Source organism: Eptatretus burgeri, chromosome 11, assembly GCF_056783735.1.
Source record: "Eptatretus burgeri isolate ZD-2024b chromosome 11, Ebu_testis_v1, whole genome shotgun sequence".
Classification (NCBI taxonomy): domain Eukaryota; kingdom Metazoa; phylum Chordata; class Myxini; order Myxiniformes; family Myxinidae; genus Eptatretus; species Eptatretus burgeri.
In genome coordinates, this window is record NC_140971.1 from 2,046,531 (window position 1) to 2,070,280 (window position 23,750).

At 46.0% G+C, this 23,750-nt stretch overlaps 1 protein-coding gene and 1 pseudogene across 5 annotated transcripts in view; both read right to left on the reverse strand.

Moving 5' to 3' along the window:
* Nucleotides 1-23,549, reverse strand: part of LOC147016291 (zinc finger Ran-binding domain-containing protein 2-like) — a 104,359-nt gene extending 80,810 nt beyond the window's left edge. For 4 of the 5 annotated variants that reach the window (XM_085844886.1, XM_085844885.1, XM_085844884.1 and 1 more), the window contains exon 1: nucleotides 23,323-23,549. In XM_085844886.1, coding sequence (XP_085701012.1) covers nucleotides 23,323-23,405 — 83 coding nt within the window. In that variant the 5' untranslated portion in view covers nucleotides 23,406-23,549. The remainder of the gene's footprint in view (nucleotides 1-23,322) is intronic. The other variant, XM_085844887.1, reaches the window with a different exon arrangement.
* LOC147016292 (uncharacterized) lies at nucleotides 5-12,199 on the reverse strand (annotated as a pseudogene).
* Nucleotides 23,550-23,750: the final 201 nt, after the last annotated feature.

Below are 23,750 nucleotides of genomic sequence, written 5' to 3' on the forward strand. Positions count from 1 at the left end.
GTGGGGAATGGGAAGGGAGAGAAGAAAGGGAAGAGAACAAGAATGAAAAGAGGGAAATGGTGGGAACCAATTTGAAGGAAACTAAGGAAAAGACAACAGAGTACGATGAACTCGAAACAATTTGAATCCACAAATTTGAAAGCATGCCATCAGGACTACCCTCACCAATTATAACACAATGATTTGAATAAGGGTGATCAACAACACTCTCCAATCATAACACCACAAGTTTGAATAAGGGTGATCGAAAACACTCGTAAAAATTATCACACAATGAGTATGAATGAGGGTGATCTGTAACACATTCTCCAATGAAAACACCATGAGTTTGAATGAGGGTGTCAATAACACTCTCGAATTATAACACCATGAGTTCGAATGAGGGTGATCCATAACACTCTCTCCAATTATAACACTACAAGTTTGAATAATGGTGATCAATAACACTCTCTTGAACTATAACACCATGAGTTCGAATGAGGGTGATCCATAACACTCTCTCCAATTATAACACTACAAGTTTGAATAATGGTGATCAATAACACTCTCTTGAACTATAACACCATGAGTTCGAATGAGGGTGATCCATAACACTCTCTCCAATTATAACACTACAAGTTTGAATAATGGTGATCAATAACACTCTCTTGAACTATAACACCATGAGTTCGAATGAGGGTGATCCATAACACTCTCCAATTATAACACTACAAGTTTGAATAATGGTGATCAATAACACTCTCTTGAACTATAACACCATGAGTTCGAATGAGGGTGATCCATAACACTCTCTCCAATTATAACACTACAAGTTTGAATAATGGTGATCAATAACACTCTCCAATTATAACACCACGAGCTTGAATATGTGATGTAACCAAATTTGAATGTAAAACATGCTTTGATTACCCCCCCCCCCCCATATATTTCCTCAATGTATAGTCATGTTTTCCTCACCATATTTGTGCTCTGCCCACGTGTCACATCATCTCTGTTGGAGAGGGCAGGGCGAGCGGGTGTTTCCCCAGTTTGGTGGGGTGTTTGGTCACGTGGAGAAGGGACGGTTTTTTAATGACACATTTGTGGGTTTTTTTTTTTAAATAAAGAAGTCATTTGAAACTGCAAATGTTGGTTAAACTGCCTGGAGCATTCTTATGTAAGAATTGGGACAGGAGGCCATTACCCGGGATAGTAAAAAAAAAAAAAAACCAACAACAAACCCCCCCCCCCCTCCATTTCACACTCGTCTCACCACCAGGAGGAAGAAGAGCCGCAATGTTGTGGAGGGACAACTCTTCCAAGTCTTTGCTCTTGTTAAAGGCCAAATCAGAAGCAGCCGAGGCCTCCGTTGGAGCTGCCATGGGATGCAAATCGGACAAAACTCGATTGCTTCTCGAAGAGCAACAGAGGCAGTAACGATTCATGGCTGCACAGCAAACTCGCAATATCAACAGATACATCTTGAACAGCTAAAGTGGGAGGAAGAGGCTGCCGTGGCTCAGGCCCGTTTGGAAGCGATGTCTGATGCTCTGTGTTGGGGTAGATTTGACATTTTGGCAGCTGGATCACCTACACTTGCAGAGGTGGGAATGCTGTTGTTCAAGAATGCCACATCTCCTCCACCCATTCAATCTGAAGACGATACTGAAGGTATATTCCACCGGATACCCAGGTACGTGCAGATCCAGCTGTGTCGCTCGAACCAGTGTTATTTCAGACAGACCCCCTTTTACCAGCCATCAACGCTATAGCCCCAGCATCAATGGAGAACTCATCAACATCAAACGTGTCCAACAGGCCAGTTCTGTCTATTCAGTATAACACGATGTCAGCTCCTGGTCTATCATACAAAGCTCACCAGACATCAACTAATGCCTTAGACACAACCTTCATGTCGTTATCCTTCTCCAATGCCGTGTGTCATGATTGCACATCAAACCCACTGTGTTCATGTGCCCCATTACGAGCTCGTGGGTCACAAACCCGGCTCCTATTACGACCACTCGGTATCCAACCGTGAATAATGACACGACATCGCCGTCCAGTGAGATTACAACAAACAAGCAATCGGATTATTTCTCATCAAATCCAACGTACACCAAGCTGTATCCGCAAATGCTGCGAGGACGTACAAGATATCCAGCAACATCACCAGTGTCTCGCCATTCACTAATCATTGTCTCGTCGAGAATTCGCTTCAATGAGGATTTCTGCGTTTGACAATAAGCTTGAGAAATGCAGGACATGGAGTGTGGCCTTCCAGAACATGATCAGAGGAATACCGCTCGCATTCGATGAAAAGCTTAGCCTCCTGGTTCAACATATGTCTGATGGTTCAGAATCCAAAGCGTTCGTTGAGTGTCTTAACCGAGTCTACATTTCTTACGCCGATGTGGGTTTGGAGCAGGTCTGCATTCCCCTTCAAGAAAGATTCGGCAGTGATGAAGCAGTGACACAATCATTGATAAACAAGCTGGAACTATTGCCCCAAGTCTCTCCTCATGACTGCAAAATTTTCCAGAAGTTTAGCGACACCATCTGGAAAATAGAGGCCGCTAAAAACAAGAGTTCTCTTCCCAGACTTGCAGCTTTGGACACATCTCTGTTCCTCAAACCAATCGTAGCGAGGCTTCCACCACACCTTCTGGATCGTTCGAGGATGCAGGCCTTCAACGATAAAGAAACCCACAATGCCACCTTTCCACCATTTTCGATGGCATGCAGAGATTCAAAATGACATCAGTCTGATGGTTTCAACGGGATATGATGACATATCACTTTCGTCAGCTGCTAAGGTGAAAACTCCACTCACCACAAAGAACACAATGTACACCTTCACCAGTGACACTCGTCCAAGGGTCAGAGTTCTCAAGACTGAGGTTCCGGATGAATTGTTGCGGGATTGTCGAGCAACCGACCGCAGCAGTCGCATCACCTGCTGAAAATCAGCACACTCGTCATCAAATGGAAGATCCACAACAATTCTGCCATATTCATTGGACCAAAACATCCTCTTGTGCATTGCAGAACATTCAAAGCAAAAACATTATAATCCAGACTCATCCTTCTTCACCAATGGAAAATGCACTACCTGGCCAAAAGTGTGTGGACACCTGCTCGTGCTACATCCCATTCCAAAATCATGGCCATTAATATGGAGTTGGTCCCTCCTTTGCTGCTTTAACAGCCCTCCACTCTTCTGGGAAAGCTTTCCACGAGATTTTGGAACATTGCTGCAGGGATTTGCTTCCATTCAGCCACAAGAGCGTCAGTGAGGTCGGGCACTGATGTTGGGCGATTCAGTTTGGCTCACAGTCGGCATTCCAAAGGTGTTCGATGGGGTTGAGGTCAGGGCTTTGTGCAGGCCGGTCAAGTTCTTCAACACCGATCTCGACAAACCATTTCTGTATGGACCTCGCTTTGTGCACAGGGGCATTGTCATGCTGAAACAGGAAAGGGCCTTCCCCAAACTGTTGCTGCAAAGTTGGAAGCACAGAATCATCGAGAATGTTATTTATGCTGTCGCGTTAAGATTTCCCGTCACTGGAACTTAGCGTGATTCATCACTCCAGAGAACGTGTTTCCACTGCTCCAGAGTACAATGGCAGTGAGCTTCACACCACTCCAGCCGACACTTGGCATTGCACATGGTGATATTAGGCTTCTGTGTGGATGCTCGGCCATGGAAACCCATTTCATGAAGCTCTCGACGAACAGTGCTTGTACTGATGTTGCTACCACTCAGTTTGGAACTCGGTAGTGAGTGTTGCAACCGACGACAGACGATTTTTCCACGCAACGTGCTTCAGCACTCGGCGGTCCCTTTCTGCGAACTTGGGTGGCCTCCCACTTCACGGCTGAGCTGTTGTTGCTCTGAGACATTTCCACTTCACAATAACAGCACTTCCAGTTGACAGGGGCAGCTCAAGCAGGGAAGACATTTGATGAACTGACTTGTTGGAAAGGTGGCATCCTATGACGGTGCCACATTGAAAGTCACTGAGCTCTTCAGTACAGCCCATTCTACTGTCAATGTTTGTTGATGGAGATTGTATGGCTGTGTGCTTGATTTTATACACCTGTCAGCAATAGGTGTGGCAAGCCAGTGGCAGCCCCTTGTGGCCGAAAGTGCGGCCCATGACGTGCGGCCGATAATACACAAATGTTAAAACACCCCTTCACCATAAATGCTATCAAACTGACTGTAGCGTATCTGAAGAATTATGGGATGAAAGGCCAGACACTACACAAGTTGAAGCCCCACGTTTTATTACCCAGGGAGGTGCACACTGCGCATGAACGTGGCGGTAGCTTGGTTGAACATGACACTGACCCAATGGTATCAAATGAGTGTCACAACATGAAGCATTAAAGAAACAAAACATCAGGATATGGTTGTCGTACACAAACAATAACGCTCGCAAACCAGTTAACCACAACGAAGAAGAGGATGTGGAGGTGCGGCCAAATAGCAGCCATTATGGAGTCTTGTAGGTGGTGGCGGTTCTCACACGGTCTTATCGGCAAAGTGGCACCTCCACGAAACCAATGGTGAGTATCACAGGACAACATGTTCTTATAAGTGTTCTGGCAGGCCATCAGGCACCAGTTTAAACACGGAAACGGATTCTTTCATGCTGGAGAGGGAGTGAGGAGGACCCCATGCGAGTGACAAGCACGAGGAGGGCGATCCTTCACGGTCCACACAATGTTGAGTGAGAGTAAGGGGTCGTGGCATGTCACTTGGACAAGGCACAGACCGAAAAAGGCTGAAGAATGGAAGAAGTTATGATGGGTGGGTACTGTACGTGGTGTGATGATGGGTGGGTACTGGGGCATTCCATGTCAAGTGCACACCCTCCCGACACTAACACCTCATTTTCTCCCCATATATTGGTGATTTATTCACTTGGGTGAAAAAAAACTCAAAATACCAACTTTTAGACCTGTGGGCCCATTTTAGGAGCCCCCCAAATTTGGGCGCCTCCGGCTGCCCCAAAATCTTCCAGAGGCCATATCACAGGTTGCAGTGGTCTGATTTGGCTGATCTTGGTATCAAAATGCTCGTAAAAGCGAGATCTTTCAAATTGCGTAAAGTAAAATCACTCCGAAAAAGTAATTCAAAAAGTTATAGTGTGGGGCATGCTTTAACCTTGGGCCCCCTCTCCCCAACCAAACCGATGGTCCCAATTTTTTAGTGTGACAATACCCCTTCATATACTCCAACACCTCAGCATAAATGAAAATGGAATCTCAATGGGTTCAAGTGTGATGATGGTTTTATTGTTCGGGGACTCGGGTGCTGGACACACAATATATCGCACAATATTTGAACACAAGATTTCCAATACACTATATCAGTATATTGTACATACATTTTCCACATGCACATGCAGGAATTGGAAGCGATACTAGTACGAGTAACTTTTTTCTGGCATATTATAGTCAACATTTTTTGCCAACCAATGTTTTATTTGACAGTTGTGTTTCTTTTTTGCTCATTGTGTAGGTTCCAACAAGAGCAGTTTTTGGTTCTACGGAAAGAAGTATGTATCAGAAATGTCTAAAATGCAGTGATCTTCAATGCCAGGAAAAAAAGAAACTATTTTCGGGCCTGTTTGGATGAAGAATATTCACTTTCACTTCATGAGTGTCCTGAAAGGCTTCCATGATGCAGGCAAGCCACCATTTTCCATCATAGTGCACAGTGACATAACCTGAGAGTTTCCCGTTTAAAGTTGGTGTCGATTTTGAAATAGCCGACTCGATACGGTGTTCCTCGCTAAGGCTGAAGTCGCGTACTTGAAGAGCAGTTTCAGAAATAGGGATGAAAGCATGAAGTTTTTGAGTTCCAACTATGGTTTTGGCCGTTTTTAACCTTTCTTCCAGATTTCGTTCTTCCTCGTCATACGCCTCTTGGATCCCGTAACCGAACTTCATTTCATTCAAACCATTTTCAGCAAAGGTGAAAAGATCTTTTGGAGAAATAATTTGACTGTCGTAAGGTCTACGCAGGCTCTCACGTGTTGCTTCTCGTCTGACTGTACCTCCCACGCCATCTGAAGGGCCCTTGCCATGACTTGTGGCAAAAAATGCCATTCTGAGCCAATACCACACTCTGATTTGTGACGACATAGGTTTATGAAGGCTTTGCAATTCTTATATTGGCCAGCGCAACCGTCTGAGAAATAGAAAAGTTTCTTTACATTTCCAAAGCTAGATTTCAAGTGTTCAATGAGCATTCTTTGGAAGAGGTGGACTGAGACAATGTCGTGGGTATTGCATTCTGATATAATCATGAACGAATCATGGTTTAATTTGCCATCGTCCAATTTGAAATAGTAAACCCAGGGGTGAATTGGCGCTTGAGAGCAGTTCCAATGGAATCCTTGGGCCGCATCCTGTACGACAAACGAATAGTTCTCTGAGAAGTCTCCAATAATGACAAATTCTCCTTCACCGATTTTGTCTTTCTTATTTTTCAGAAACTGATATTGGGCCTTGGCAAAGAATTAGTATCTCACTAATTTCACCGCACGTTCACAGAATTGATTAATGAATTCTTCCAAAGGCAGGACCATGGGGCTCAGTTCAGATCTGTCGGTGGATGTCCACCGTTTAAACTAAATTTCATCAATATCCTCTTGTTCATAAGCACTCAGTATCTCGGTTTTGAAGTCTTCAATTGATGGGCAACTTTCACAAGTTCTGAAATACCATGCCGGTTGTGCTGGGTTACAAACTATGCGTGCTATCACATGATGATAGCTCGGAAGTTCGGCAATCTGTGGCATTTTGGAACCAAACATCATGAGTTCCACATTTTGATGTATCGTACATACACATACACTGTGTGTACCGCCTGAACCGTCCAGGACACACTCCGAGGGACGGAGCATGGCGAACTTCGCGAATCCAACTTTTAAGCCAGGGTTCTTCTCTTTGAATTTCTGAAACAGTTCCTTGTAGTCCAGCAGTGTAGTCTGATATTTCAGATCAATTGTTCAAATTTGCTATGCTGCAGTACTATTGAGATTGTTTAGTACCAGGCACTTTTGAATTTTGTCTTTTCCATGTTCATTCCTGACCACACACAGTCCTTTTTCCTGGCATTATTCGGCTGACTTCATCACTTCGGTAAAATTCGGTAACGGTGGATTTCACTTCGTCAGGCAATATTTTAACCTGTTTAGGATTTGGAGACTATCACATACCATTTTGTTTCTCTAAATTTTTGGCTTGCACAGCCATTCTTTGGGAACAACTGAATTCACTCATCATCCCTCCGATGCTCATATTCCCAGCAAATGTATTTGCTCTGAACGGCTCGAAATAACGTATTTTTCTTTCAGGCTTTTGATCACCTCTGGCATGCAGTTTTCATCACATTTTGACGCTGTATTTTGTGTTTTCTCCGCAGTGCTTGGTCCAGCAACTAGTTCTAATTTCTTTGCAACAGAATCTTCCACTTTACTTCACTTTTCAGGAACGTACCCTGGGTTCCTTTCCGCCTTTCGTCGAATGGGCTTTCGCCTATCATCGATAACGACTGGTTTAATGGGTCAACTTCTGCTTCTCGCTCAAAAACCTCCTCGTCCTCATCTGGCGAAATAGATTCTGCAATGCCTTCGATAGTACCTTCTGATGATAACTTTGAAATGGTCGAAGATGATTCTTCAATACGCTCTGGTGACAACTGAGAAAGTTTTTTGTCTGCACGAAGTACAAAGTCTGTCATCTTTTTTTCACCTTTGAAGAAAATTTCATCAACATATCATTTGACACATTGCGAAGATCTTTTTGTTGTTTCGTTTTATGGCAGCTGAACGGATCGCAACAGTATTTTCGGAACTCCTTGTGATCTTCAGTCGCCATGCTTACAGCAAAATATGCAAAAACTGAGATTATCCCATTTATAACTTAATTCGATGATGGTTATACAAAAAATGTACACTTAAAAATCAATCGACACAATAGGCAGAATAATTTTTTGCAAATGATGCAATATATAAATATATGTTGTTGAGGATTCAGCGGTGGCGGGATTTGGACGATGGCGTCAATCACTATCCGTAACCAGTTTGGGCTTTCGCACCCGACTCTCGACAGCCAAATGTTACAAATTCGGCGCCACCCGAACCACCACCGTCTCCGGGGTTATAACGCCGGCTGGTTCGGCACAGGCCTCGGGTCCGCGTCTCGAATCGCAATACCAACGTACCCCTGGACCTTTCCAGTTGAGGAAATAGACCCTGGTTACAGACTGGTTTTGTCAGATACCGAGCAAATTCTGCCAGTCTGTAACCATTTTTGTTTTTATATCCAAATCGAGCGGATCGTTCCTCGGCGAGGCACGAATTAATTTAAAGCGGCAACTTCATACGAATGAGCCAGATTTATTGGGGACATCGGAGAACACGACACAAGCAAAGCATTCACGACAATGTTTTAATTAATCTTTTACCCGTTTTTAACTTGGGAGCTACGGATTATGGGTTTCGAAGGGGACCCTCACGAGATAAACCTTAAACGACATGCAGACAAGACATGGACAGCATGCAGACAAGACAGAGTACTTGGTGATGTTTCATGGACGAGGAAAGTGTCAAAAGCACGAATGTGGCTCATGACAAGCCGATGTCTACGGATTCGAGCGCCCAAGCTCAAACACACTGCGTGGCAAAATGGCGCTCGTCCATGTGTCGCAGCCCTCACGCACGCAGCCTCGGCACGTTCAGACCCCGCGAGGTTGACTGCACCAGAGCGAAAGATCCACGGTGGTATGCTCCAGCCGTTTTTTCACAAGGTCCAGCATACAAGTCCAGGCCTGGCCTGTTCACCAGATCTGGCCAAATTGAGGTGTTGGGCCAGCAGGCTGGGTCCATGGGATTCCAAGACATCGTCGAGCCGTGAGGTGAGTAGGGACAGTCAGAGGCTCCGTCACTGGACTCCGGATGAACCTGTCGATGTCTCCTCACGAAAGCCGATCGACCCCAACAGTTGGTCAATTTTAAATTTGTTTTCTTTTTGTTTTCTATCCCACAGTCTCTCATGTTCTTCATTCTCCAATCTCGTCGTTTCTCTCAATTGGTCGATTTCCTTTTCCTGTTTCATTCGTTGTTCTTTCACTATCTCCTCGTACTCCAACCTTGCTTTCTCCTTTAGTTATTCAATTTCAAATTCATGTTCTTTTTGTTTCCTCTCCCACTGTCTCTCTTGTTCTTCCTTCTCCAATCTCGTCCTTTCCTTCAATTGATTGATTTCCCTTTCCTGCTTCATTCGTTGTTCTTTCACGACTCTTTCTTCCATTTCATTCTTTAATCTTGCCTTGGCTTCGAACTGTTCGATCTGCACAGTGTGGTTCCTTAACGTTTCATTCTCCGTTCTCTTTCTTTCCTCTCTTAACATCCTCGGCTCGTTTTGCAATTCCCTCTCTTTGCTTTGGTGTTTCTGTAACTCAGAAGCTTTTTCCCATAATTTCTTGCTCATCTCCGCATACTCCAACCTTGCTCTCTCCTTGAGTTGGTCAATTTCCAATTCATGATATTTTTGTTTCCTCCTCGCTTGTTCCCATAATTCCTCTCTCATCTCTGCACCTCTTTTGCATGCTTCCTCCCTCCTTTCGTCCATTCTCTTACCGTATCCTTCGCTATATTCTAGTTGACGTGCTAGTTCATTTCCCCTGCACTCCGATTTCCTCAACTGTCCTGACTTTTCCAACAATTCTTCCCTCTCTTCCTCCAGATATTTCTCTCCTCTTTTTATCTCCTGTTCCAGGCTCTCCCTTATCTGATTGCCTGATCTTACCTCTTCCTTCAGTTGTTCAAATTCCCGTTTTTCCTTTTCCAGCTTTGTTTTCCATTCTTTTTCCAAGTTCTCCCTATCCGGGGAGTTACTAATTTGCTCCTCCTCTATTCTTTTGTTCAGTTCGCTCTTCTCATGTTCAAACCGACGGGTAAACCACTCTACTTTCCTCATTTCTACCTGCAGTTCCTCGAACTGTCTTGACTTTCCCAACAATTGATGGGTAATCACTATACTTTAATCCATTCTCCACATAGATCCACGCTTGTGTTGGCTAAGTCCTCCTCCAGCCCCCAAATTCTTTCCTGTGCATCGGCCAATTGTTGAAACACATAATTTTCCTGACCCTCGTCTGCCTACCGTAGTGCCTCGTCCAATTTAATTTGTAATTCCTCTATACAATTTCCATCACCCCTCCTCTGCTCCAGGGTATCCTCCAATCGTGCATGAAGCTCGTCAATGTATGCGTCGTCGTCCTGCTTCGCCTGCCATGACCACGTGGTTTGAACCGGTGGGTGGGAGCATTTTCTCCGTGCCGTGCGGCTCGTTGCGCTATTATTAGCCCACTCCCGCTTCATGTCGCGCTGAGGTGGAGCCGCACCACCATTTTTCTATATAATTTCGAAGTTTTACACCCGATCCGCTCAAAATAAAATCAAAGCAATTTAGACCGTTTTTTTTTTTTTCTTCTCTCTCGCACCTCTCGTAACCAATGTTCGGGGTGCGAAATGCACCACAGGTCCAAATATTCCACTCGACTACCAATGTTGAGGATTCAGCGGTAGCGGGATTCGGACGATGGCGTCAATCACTGTCCGTAACCAGTTTGGGTTTTCGCACCCCACTCTCGACAGCCAAATGTTACAGATCCGGCGCCACCCGAACCACCGCCATCTCCGGGGTTATAACACCAGCTGGTTCGGCACAGGCCTCGGGTCACACGTCTCGAATCGCGATACCAACGTACCCCTGGACCTTACCAGTTGGGGAAATATACCCCGGTTACAGACAGGTTTTGTCCGATACCGAGCGAATTCTGCCAGTCTGTAACCATTTTAGTTTTTATATCCAAATCGAACAGATCGTTCCTCGGCGCGGCACAAATTAATTCAAAGCGGCAACTTCATACGAATCAGCCAGATTTATTGGGGACATCGGGAAACACGACACAAGCAAAGCATTCACGACAATGTTATAATTAATCTATAACCCGTTCTTAACTAGGGAGCTACGGATTAGGGGTTTCGAAGGGGACCCGAATGAGATAAACCTTAAACGACATGAAGACAAGACATGGACAGCATGCAGACAAGACACAGAACACTTGGTGATGATTCATGAACGAGAGGAAAGTGTCAAAAGCACGAATGTGGCTCATGACAAGCCGATGTCTACGGATTCAGGCGCCGAAGCTCAAACACGCCGCGTGGCAAAATGGCGCTCGTCCATGTGTCGCAGCCCTCACGCACACAGCCTCGGCGCGTTCAGACCCCGCGAGGTCGACTGCACCAGAGCGAAAGGTCCACGGTGGTATGATCCAGCTGGCTTTTCACAAGGTCCAGCATACAAGTCCAGGCCTGGCCTGTTCACCAGATCAGGCCAAATTGAGGTGTTGGGCTCCGCAGGCTGGGTCCATGGGATTCCAAGACGTCGTCGAGCCGTGAGGTGAGTCGGGACAGTCAGAGGCTCCGTCACTGGACTCCGGATGAACCTGTCGATATCTCCTCAGGAAAGCCGATCGCCCCACCTCGGCGCTCAGTTTCACCACTGCCGATTGCAGACTCGGCGCGCTCAGGTTCAGTTTTTCTCTCGGCAGTGACACCCTGCTTTTCCTTTGCTCACTCCACTCGAAGCCCACTGCAGTTTTACTTCTTCAGTTTCACTTCTCCTTTTCGGCCCTCGCTCGCCTCAAAGCCGACTGCTGACTCACACACAGCCAGCCTTATTCAGCCAATCGCGCCACACCGGCGCTCAGTCTCACCACCGTCTTCCCGGCGCTCCTGCAGTCTTTTCCTTCACTCGCTCACCTCAAAGCCGACTGCTGACTCACACACAGCCAGCCCTATTCAGCCAATCGCGCCACACCGGCGCTCAGTCTCACCACCGTCTTCCTGGCGCTCCTGCAGTCTTTTCCTTCACTCGCTCGCCTCAAAACCGACTGGCTCCTCCCTTCAGTTTCACTTCCTTCTCGAGGCCACTCCCCCTCTCAGCGCTGGGGCGGGGACAATTGTCCAGAGAGAGGAAGGAAGAAGAACCTCTCGGTCCACCACCAATGTACCAACGATGAACAGCTCTTACACCTCCCAACACACATGTAGCGTCTATTTACCGAACAACCTGGTTAAACATGCATTTAATGGGGATCTGGGCTTATCCTCTATTTAATAACACACTAAGGGCCATTTCCACAACAATATATATATATATATATATATATATATATATATATATATATATATATATATATATATATATATATATATATATATATATATATATATATATATATATATATATATAATAGTCCAGAGATGATGATTGTCAATTTCAGACATAAAGTCGCCTGCCAGCAGGTGACGTCATTGGAACGATGACGGCAAACATCGCCCAATGTCGAATGAAGAATGTGATATGTGGACCCCGAAAAATAAAACCATCATCACACTTGAACCCATTAAAATCACATTTTCATTTATGCTGAGGTGTTGGAGGATATGAAGGGGTATTCTCACACGAAAAAAAAATAATAATTAAAAAAAAAAAAAAAAAAAAAAAAAAAAAAAAAATCGGGATCATTGCTTTAGCTGGGGGCAGGGGCTCAAGGTCAAAGGACGCCCCAAACTATAACTTTTTGAATTACTGTTTCGGAGTGATTTTACTTCATGCGATTCGAAAGATCTCGCTTTTACGAGCATTTTGATACAAAGATCATCCAAATCGGACCACTTCAACCTGTTATATGGCCACTGGAGGATTGTGGGTCAACCGGGGGCGCCTAAATTTGGGGGGGGGGGCCCTAAAATGGGCCACGATGGGCCCCAAGGTCTGAAAATTGACACGTTTTACCGTGGATACAAACACTTGCACAAAAAAAAGTGAAATCAGAGACGATGTCAAAATTTTGCTGAAAAATGTGTACACTTGACATGGAACGGCCCCAATGGTGGTGTGATGGGTGGGTACTGTACATGGTGTGATGTTGGTGGGTACTGTACGTGGTGTGATGATTGGTGGGTACTGTACGTGGTGTGATGATTGGTGGGTACTGTACGTGGTGTGATGATTGGTGGGTACTGTACGTGGTGTGATGATTGGTGGGTACTGTACGTGGTGTGATGATTGGTGGGCACTGTACGTGGTGTGATGATTGGTGGGCACTGTACGTGGTGTGATGATTGGTGGGTACTTACGTGGTGTGATGATTGGTGGGTACTTACGTGGTGTGATGATTGGTGGGTACTTACGTGGTGTGATGATTGGTGGGTACTTACGTGGTGTGATGATTGGTGGGTACTTACGTGGTGTGATGATTGTTGGGTACTGTACGTGGTGTGATGATTGGTGGGTACTGTACGTGGTGTGATGATTGGTGGGTACTGTACGTGGTGTGATGATTGGTGGGTACTGTACGTGGTGTGATGATTGGTGGGCACTGTACGTGGTGTGATGATTGGTGGGTACTGTACGTGCTGTGATGATTGGTGGGTACTGTACGTGGTGTGATGATTGGTGGGTACTGTACGTGGTGTGATGATTGGTGGGTACTGTACGTGGTGTGATGATTGGTGGGTACTGTACGTGGTGTGATGATTGGTGGGTACTGTACGTGGTGTGATGATTGGTGGGTACTGTACGTGGTGTGATGATTGGTGGGTACTGTACGTGGTGTGATGATTGGTGGGTACTGTACGTGGTGTGATGATTGGTGGGTACTGTACGTGGTGTGATGATTGGTGGGTACTGTACGTGGTGTGATGATTGGTGGGTACTGTACTTGGTGTGATGATTGGTGGGTACTGTACTTGGTGTGATGATTGGTGGGTACTGTACGTGGTGTGATGATTGGTGGGTACTGAACGTGGTGTGATGATTGGTGGGTACTGTACGTGGTGTGATGATTGGTGGGTACTGTACGTGGTGTGATGATGGGTGGGTACTGTACGTGGTGTGATGATGGGTGGGTACTGTACGTGGTGTGATGATGGGTGGGTACTGTACGTGGTGTGATGGGTGGGTACTGTACGTGGTGTGATGGGTGGGTACTGTACGTGGTATGATGGGTGGGTACTGTACGTGGTGTGATGATGGGTGGGTACTGTACGTGCAGAGATGCCAACTTTTGGAAATCAGAATTAGGGAGGATTTTCAACCGACACCAAATTATGTGCGCCAAGCGCACATCTCGAGCGCGGAGCGCTCGACCCTTGCGCCGGGGTCCATGGCCCGCCTTAGGGCCCTGGAAGCTCTGGGGTTCTAGACGCTCTCTAGTGCCCTCTGAGCCCTATTTTGGAGCATTTAACATGTTAAGAATTCCCACTTTTTGAACAAAAAAAGGGGAAAATTGTGCACTTTTTAATGTTACATGTATGTTAATATTAGTAAGTTAGAGGACAATCAAAGATTAACAAAAAGCACAAAAGAAGCAATATTTTTCTTACCTTACTGGCTGGTACTACTGCTGCTTGCTTTTTCCATGGCAGCTTTGCTGAGTGACAGCTGTGTGGCTCTTTTAGCCCTTCTGATTATGTCTTTGCTGTATTCTCTCTGGTAGCAAGGGGTGCTATGAGCTAATTTTTCAATTAAGAGAGCTTCCAGGGTTTTGACACTCAAATTGGGACGAAATTCAGTATGATTCTTCCGTACAAGACTGAGTGCCCGCTCACATGATGCGTTCGAATGAGGAATGACCAAGATTCCCTTCATCACTTTGCTCAAATTAGGATACTTCTTGGCACCAGTGCAGGGATCTGTGAGCTGTGAAATCCGATGCCACTGCTCATCCACTCTCACTGTCTCAGTAGCAATTGTAGCTATGGAGGCGTCTGCCTGGTAGTGAGCGAATTCACTCTCAAGACTGTCTATGTCACTATCACCGCCACTGAACAGACAGGGGAATTTCTTGATGAAAAACTCCACACAGTCAAACCCCACTTCTTGGTGAAGCTTAACATCCAGCACCTGAGCATGCTTGGCTAATTCATCATCTAGCGGCCAGGTTTTGAAGATGTAATTGCAGGCTTTCACATAATATGAGCGAACTGCACTGAAGAAACCTTGGATGTCTGACTCACTCAGAGTGAAGGTGGATTTCTTGAGACTCCTTTGTTCCCTTATATACAGTTTGGCATCGTTCCCAATCATGAGGTCCTCATCATTCTTCTGATGATTTCTGTCAGAGAAGGGTACATTTACCAGAGCAACCGATGACACCGATGGTTTCAAAAACCGTACGAAGATATCTTTCAGAAGACCATTCAATTCAGAAGACCAGAAGACCAAGATCAGGAGATGAATACAGGGTTCGTCTCTTTGGAGCAGAAGATTCCCCTTCTCAAAAAGCTTGTTAGCATATCGAAGGAAGAAACAATAGAGTTTTGTTTGTGGAGACAAGAACATCCTGTTGACACGTTTTTCTCTAGATTCCTGCACAGTGTTTGAGGAAGATGCGCTTTTAGTTGTAGAACTCGTAGTACACTTAGCCGCAGGGAGATCACACTTGCGTTTACTGCCAGCAGAAGAGGTCAGACTCGTAGTACCAGATCCAATTTTACGTTTGAGGAGAGAGCTTGAGGTAGGTGCAGCCAAGGAAGAAGACCTCTGATTCGAAGGTTTTGCTGAGCTTCTATCAAGTGATTTGGCAAAAGCAGAACTTAACTTGGGTCCTTCTTTGCCTGTAGATGGGACTATCACAGTCTTTCTCGACTCTGAAGGGATCTGCTTTGTAGATGAACGTGATGAAGGGCCGGTGATGCTACCTGCTCTCAGCATTGGTTTTGGTGCTGTCCCTGCTGTCTTCTTAGCAGCAGATACTGCAGTGGTAGTGGTGAATGCTGCTCCACTAGTGCTTGATCCTGCAGTGCCAGTACTGGCAGTAGATACAGTGCCGTCCTTCTTGCTCGTTGTTAGAGTCTTGGCTACAGTTGGTTGCATTTTTCTTCGGACTTCTTCTTTGAAGAAGAGGCGAAGTGGCTCCCACTGTTCAATCAGCCTGTCTAGGCACTGACCAAGGGACAGCCACCTTGTTGCGACATGCTTCAGAATCTTGTGTGTCGGGGCATCACAGAGTTCTTGCAGTGCTTTCACTCCTTTGACGCGTTTACTACTTTTGTCCAAGTAGTAGTAAATATCGATGAGAAAGTCATCTAATTCAATGGGTAAGGCCTGAGCCGCCTTCTTGGCCGTATTGTGCATCATATGGCAAGGGCATCCCATGATGTAGCACTCTGGATTTTGTTTGTGGATATAAGCAGCGACTCCTTTGTGCTTGCCCACCATGACAGAGGCATTATCAGCACAAAAGGAAACACAATTTCCCCACGGAATTTTCCTGTCACTGAACTCATGATCAAGCAGTTTGAAAATGTTTTCTCCAGTGGAATCTTGTTTGCACGCAGGCAAACTTAGCAAACCTTGCTTCACAATCCCAGCACTGTTGTCATAGTACGAAATCAGGACAGGATATAGCTGGGCCTCACCACTGTCATTGCTACTGTCTGTAGCTAGGCTAAATGGAGCTAGTCTAGCAATATCGGCAATAGATGAAGCAGTAACATTTGACAACTCACCAATTACACTGGTCAACAACAAATTTGTTGTCTGCATTTTTTAAGCTGATTTAGGACGAATCTGATGCGCTGAATCCAAAACTCACATTAGTTTTGTTCAATCAGGTCAAGTTTTTGAGATATGGCCACATGTCGTTTTTTACATATTTGTTCACATGTACGCATGTGTGGAGCATTTTAGAAGAAGTTGGTGGGGTAAAATGTCATGTCAAATAATTGTTTTGATTGGAAATAATTATTTTAATGACAAGAAGTATTCAGGTACGATAGTTCTAGGTGATTATGTCGAAAAGGGATCAGTTTGAAGTCATAAAACCTCAAAATCTTCCAAAAATTGGTGAGGCAAAGCATAAAGTTCGTGGATCAAAACTAAAGTTAATGGGGCAGATTTTGTAATAATGTGATACAAAAAAGTTGTATTTCTTGAAATAACGAACTCTGAAGAATGTACAATACCTACATGCGCCAATTTATGACATGCGCTTCTGCTCAAGCTTGGAGTGCCACAGTACGAACCCAAAGATTGGAGACTGTTCATTGACAGCAGCAAGCGATCACTGAAATGTGTTCTGCTACACAACGGCAACCAGTTTGCCTCTGTACCCATTGCTCACTCGACTACACTGAAGGAGAAGTATGAAGCGGTGAAGTACGTGCTGGAGAAAATTGGTTATGATCAGCATAAGTGGTTTATTTGTGTTGACCTGAAGATGGTGAACTTTTTGTTGGGACAACAGTCTGGCTTCACCAAGTACCCATGTTTTCTGTGCATGTGGGATAGTAGGGACCGTGCTCAGCATTACACGAAGAAGGACTGGCCTGTGCGGGAGGAATTGGTGCCATGCAAAGAAAGAAACGTCATCAACGACCCTCTGGTGGACAGAGACAGAATACTCTTCCCACCGCTGCACATCAAGCTCGGCTTTATCAAGCAGTTCACCAAGGCTCTGGACAAAGATGGTGACTGCTTCACTTACTTGTGCCAGGCTTTTCCAGGATTGACCATGGAGAAGTTGAAAGCTGGCATCTTTGATGGTTCTCAGATCCGTCAGCTCATCAGAGATCCAGAGTTCAAAAACTCAATGAACGAAGTGGAACTGGAAGCGTGGAATACATTTGTTTTGGTAGTGAAGAACTTTCTTGGCAACAATAAGGCCAGAAACTACGCAGAACTTGTCAACAACATGCTGACTGCTTTCAGAAACCTGGACTGCAACATGAGCATCAAGATGCACTACCTATTTTCACATATGAACCGGTTTCCTGAGAACCTGGGTTCAATGAGTGACGAGCAGGGGAGAGATTCCATCAGGACATGAAGGAGATGGAGACCAGGTATCAGGGTCGCTGGGACGCAGTCATGATGGCTGACTACTGTTGGAATCTGAAGAGAGACCTCCCTGCCGCTGAACATTCCAGGAGTTCGAAGAAACGGAAGTTCAAGCCCTGAAGTTTGAACAGTGGTGACGCAACATGCAATTTACTTGTACTTACCTTTATCAATGCCCACCATTCAGATGACAGTAATCGATGTTTCTATCATGTAATCAATAAATGTTGTTGGCAAAACATTTTTTTTTTCTTAAAAACATGTTTAGGATGATATGTGTTGACAAAAATCAGCTGATAATGCCACAAAAATGTAATTGATTTTGTCACAAGATCTGATTTTTTCAAATCAACTTAGCACAAAAACCTGACCTGATGGAGAGAAACGGATGCCATTTCCTGATTCAGCAGTGCCAGAATACCCTAATTCACTTGTAGAAATCTAGACAACATTCAGAAAGTAAAAAATTGTTGACCAGTGTTCTTTTTTTCTTCTTTGTTCTTGTTCTTTTTTTTTTTTTTCTTTTTTTTTTTTTTTTTTTCTTGCTTTTTGTTCTTGTTTTTTTTTTTTTTTTTTTTTTTGTTCTTGCACATCTTGCACATCTTGCAAGTTTTTGTTCTTGCACATCCATACTTTGAAGCAACTTTTGAATCTGGAAACATCTTTTGAAATAGAAGTCCAGCATGATCTGAGACTGATATGGGCAAGTTATGTTCCACAATAAATCCACTAAAGAGAAGTTCCGCTCGAGTAACATCCTCTTCCTCGCTTGTCCCTTGTTTGGTGAAATAATTCAGAAGTGTACCGGTACTCGTGCTCGAAGATCTCTCCTTTGCAATGTCTGTGTGCCGTTTGCTTCCAACGTGCTTCCGAATATCATCGCGACCTCCGTGCTCAACTGAAATATCAACGCTGCATACTGTACAATACGCATGATGAATTCCTCTTTCAGACTTTCAAATACACGGGTATTGGAGACTGTATTCGGTCTTGTACTTCTGAGACCATTTCTTGGTCTTCGTAAGCTTCTTTTCTGCCATTTCGTAATCAACATCGAGGGCTTGAAGCATCGGTAACTTCGAAGTCGATGTTCCACAGCTGCAGCGCGACTCGTAGAACTCTAGCGGCTGTTAAATTAAACACCGCACGGTGGTCGCGACCGCCAGGCTGGTACGGGGCCCAGCTGCATGCAGTGAGCGTATCGCATGCATATACACTGTGCACACATACCGCATGCACTGTATTGCACACATACCGCATGCACTAAATCTCAGTGCATGATCGCATAAGCGAGATCCAGACCCAATGTTTCGCTGCTCCTCATTTGAATTTGCATTTTTTTACGTACAATTTGGTAGCAGCGAACGTTATGGAGTTACCACATGCTATACGTAGCAGACGATGCTTTTCATTCAATTCTCATACTAGTACATTCTGATTAGTGAACAGTGCAAAAATATCAAAATTTCGGGAGGATAAGGATAGTGATCGTAAGGGCGGGAGTTTGGGTGAATTTTCGGAAGCCTCCCGATGAAATCGGGAGGGTTGGCATTGCTGTACGTGGTGTGATGATGGGTGGGTACTGTACGTGGTGTGATGATGGGTGGGTACTGTACGTGGTGTGATGATGGGTGGGTACTGTACGTGGTGTGATGTTTGGTGGGTACTGTACGTGGTGTGATGATTGGTGGGTACTGTACGTGGTGTGATGATTGGTGGGTACTGTACGTGGTGTGATGATTGGTGGGTACTGTACGTGGTGTGATGATTGGTGGGTACTGTACGTGGTGTGATGATTGGTGGGTACTGTACGTGGTGTGATGATTGGTGGGTACTGTACGTGGTGTGATGATTGGTGGGTACTGTACGTGGTGTGATGATTGGTGGGTACTGTACGTGGTGTGATGTTGGTGGGTAGTGTACGTGGTGTGATGTTGGTGGGTACTGTACGTGGTGTGATGTTGGTGGGTACTGTACGTGGTGTGATGTTGGTGGGTACTGTACGTGGTGTGATGATTGGTGGGTACTGTACGTGGTGTGATGATTGGTGGGTACTGTACGTGGTGTGATGATTGGTGGGTACTGTACGTGGTGTGATGATTGGTGGGTACTGTACGTGGTGTGATGTTGGTGGGTACTGAACGTGGTGTGATGTTGGTGGGTACTGTACGTGGTGTGATGATTGGTGGGTACTGTACGTGGTGTGATGATTGGTGGGTACTGTACGTGGTGTGATTGGTGGGTACTGTACGTGGTGTGATGATTGGTGGGTACTGTACGTTGTGTGATGATTGGTGGGTACTGTACGTGGTGTGATGATTGGTGGGTACTGTACGTGGTGTGATTGGTGGGTACTGAACATGGTGTGATGATTGGTGGTTACTGAACGTGGTGTGATGATTGGTGGGTACTGTACGTGGTGTGATGATGGGTGGGTACTGTACGTGGTGTGATGATAGGTGGGTACTGTACGTGGTGTGATGATGGGTGGGTACTGTACGTGGTGTGATGATGGGTGGGTACTGTACGTGGTGTGATGATGGGTGGGTACTGTACGTGGTGTGATGATGGGTGGGTACTGTACGTGGTGTGATGATGGGTGGGTACTGTACGTGGTGTGATGATGGGTGGGTACTGTACATGGTGTGATGATTGGTGGGTACTGTACGTGGTGTGATGATGGGTGGGTACTGTACGTGGTGTGATGTTTGCTGGGTACTGTATGTGGTGTGATGATGGGTGCGTACTGTACATGGTGTGATGGGTGGATACTGTACATGGTGTGATGATGGGTGGGTACTGTACGTGGTATGATGTTTGCTGGGTACTGTACGTGGTGAGATGGGTGGGTACTGTACGTGGTGTGATGAGTGGGTACTGTAAGTGGTGTGATGATGGGTGGGTACTGTACGTGGTATGATGATGGGTGGGTACTGTACGTGGTGTGATGATGGGTGGGTACTGTACGTGGTATGATGATGGGTGGGTACTGTATGTGGTGTGATGATGGGTGGGTACTGTACGTGGTATGATGATGGGTGGGTACTGTATGTGGTGTGATGATGGGTGGGTACTGTACGTGGTGTGATGATGGGTCGGTACTGTACGTGATGTGATGGGTCGGTCCTGTACGTGATGTGATGGGTCGGTACTGTACGTGATGTGATGGGTCGGTCCTGTACGTGATGTGATGGGTCGGTACTGTACGTGATGTGATGATGGGTCGGTACTGTACGTGATGTGATGATGGATCGGTACTGTACGTGATGTGATGATGGGTCGGTACTGTACGTGATGTGATGATGGGTCGGTACTGTACGCGATGGGTCGGTACTGTACGTGATGGGATGATGGGTCGGTACTGTACGTGCTGGGATGATGGGTCGGTACTGTACATGATGTGATTAGTCGGTACTGTACGTGATGTGATGGGTGGGTACTGTACGTGGTGTGATGATGAGTGGGTACTGTAAGTGGTGTGATGATGGGTCGGTACTGTACATGGTGTGATGATGGGTGCGTACTGTACATGGTATGATGATGGGTGGGTACTGTACGTGGTGTGATGATGGGTGGGTACTGTAAGTGGTGTGATCATGGGTGGGTACTGTAAGTGGTGTGATCATGGGTGGGTACTGTAAGTGGTGTGATCATGGGTGGGTACTGTAAGTGGTGTGATCATGGGTGGGTACTGTAAGTGGTGTGATCATGGGTGGGTACTGTAAGTGGTGTGATCATGGGTGGGTACTGTAAGTGGTGTGATCATGGGTGGGTACTGTAAGTGGTGTGATCATGGGTGGGTACTGTAAGTGGTGTGATCATGGGTGGCTACTGTACGTGATGTGATGATGGGTCGGTACTGTACGTGATGTGATGATGGGTCGGTACTGTACGTGATGTGATGATGGGTCGGTACTGTACGTGATGTGATGATGGGTCGGTACTGTACGTGGTGTGATGTTTGGTGGGTACTGTACGTGATGTGATGATTGGTGGGTACTGTACGTGATGTGATGGGTCGGTACTCTACGTGATGCGATGATGGGTGGGTATTGTACGTGGTGTGATGTTTGGTGGGCACTGCACGTGGTGTGATGATTGGTGGGTACTGTACGTGGTGTGATGGTCGGTACTGTACGTGATGTGATGATGGGTCGGTACTGTACGTGGTGTGATGATTGGTGGGTACTGTACGTGATGTGATGATTGGTGGGTACTGTACGTGATGTGATGGGTCGTTACTGTACGTGATGTGATGGGTCGGTACTGTACGTGATGTGATGGGTCGGTACTGTATGTGATGTGATGATGGGTCGGTACTGTACGTGGTGTGATGGGTCGGTACTGTACGTGGTGTGATGATGGGTCGGTACTGTACGTGGTGTGATGTTGGGTCGGTACTGTACGTGGTGTGATGATGGGTCGGTACTGTACGTGCTGTGATGATGGGTCGGTACTGTACGTGATGTGATGATGGGTCGGTACTGTACGTGATGTGATGATGGGTCGGTACTGTACGTGGTGTGATGATTGGTGGGTACTGTACGTGATGTGATGATTGGTGGGTACTGTACGTGATGTGATGATTGGTGGGTACTGTACGTGATGTGATGGGTCAGTACTGTACATGATGTGATGGGTCGGTACTGTACGTGATGTGATGATGGGTCGGTACTGTACGTGATGTGATGGGTCGGTACTGTACGTGATGTGATGGGTCGGTACTGTACGTGATGTGATGATGGGTCGGTACTGTACGTGGTGTGATGGGTCGGTACTGTACGTGGTGTGATGATGGGTCGGTACTGTACGTGATGTGATGGGTCGGTACTGTACGTGATGTGATGATGGGTCGGTACTGTACGTGGTGTGATGATGGGTCGGTACTGTACGTGGTGTGATGGGTCGGTACTGTACGTGATGTGATGATGGGTCGGTACTGTACGTGGTGTGATGATGGGTCGGTACTGTACGTGGTGTGATGATGGGTCGGTACTGTACGTGGTGTGATGATGGGTCGGTACTGTACGTGGTGTGATGATGGGTCGGTACTGTACGTGGTGTGATGATGGGTCGGTACTGTACGTGGTGTGATGATGGGTCGGTACTGTACGTGGTGTGATGATGGGTCGGTACTGTACGTGGTGTGATAGTTTCCATATTGGAAGAGACTTCCCCTCAAGATCGCGAATGATTGCGTGTCATGTCCGGTTGATTTACAAAACGCTTCACGTGACGTGTACAAACCACGCTGCTCTCCTCCAGCCTCCACCACCACCAGCACCACCATTCAGGATTAAGGAAGACCAAGGCCGACGCTGAGAAACCATGTTATTTCATTCTCTCAGGTGCGCCCCTCCTTTGTGTCCACGTCAAACCCACACAGTGGGAACTGAGACTCACTTTTTATCCGGACAAACCCAGTCACCGTCATTCATGCGAAATCCTCGAGACGAAACGGCCGATTCTTCTTTATTCAAGCTCATCGTCGTGTTCGCCTGTGGTAACTGTGACCGAGAGCAAATTGTGACGCCTGCGTCTTCTTCCCCGCGTTTTCTTCTTCTTCTTCCTCCGCCTCTTCTTCTTCCTCCTCGTTTTCTTCACTTCCCCCGTGCACACTGTGACGTCATGCTCGCGTTGGCGCTTGTTTTTAATGACGCGATTGTAAATCCACGTTTTCGTTGGGAATGTAAAATTTTTATTAACACCGGATACGCGCAGCGCGATATAACGGAAAAATGCTTCGAAATTTAATTTATCTTCACTAACTTCAGGGAACCAGCAGAAGTGAATAACGTGATTAATACACCGCCTACGACAAGACAACGCCA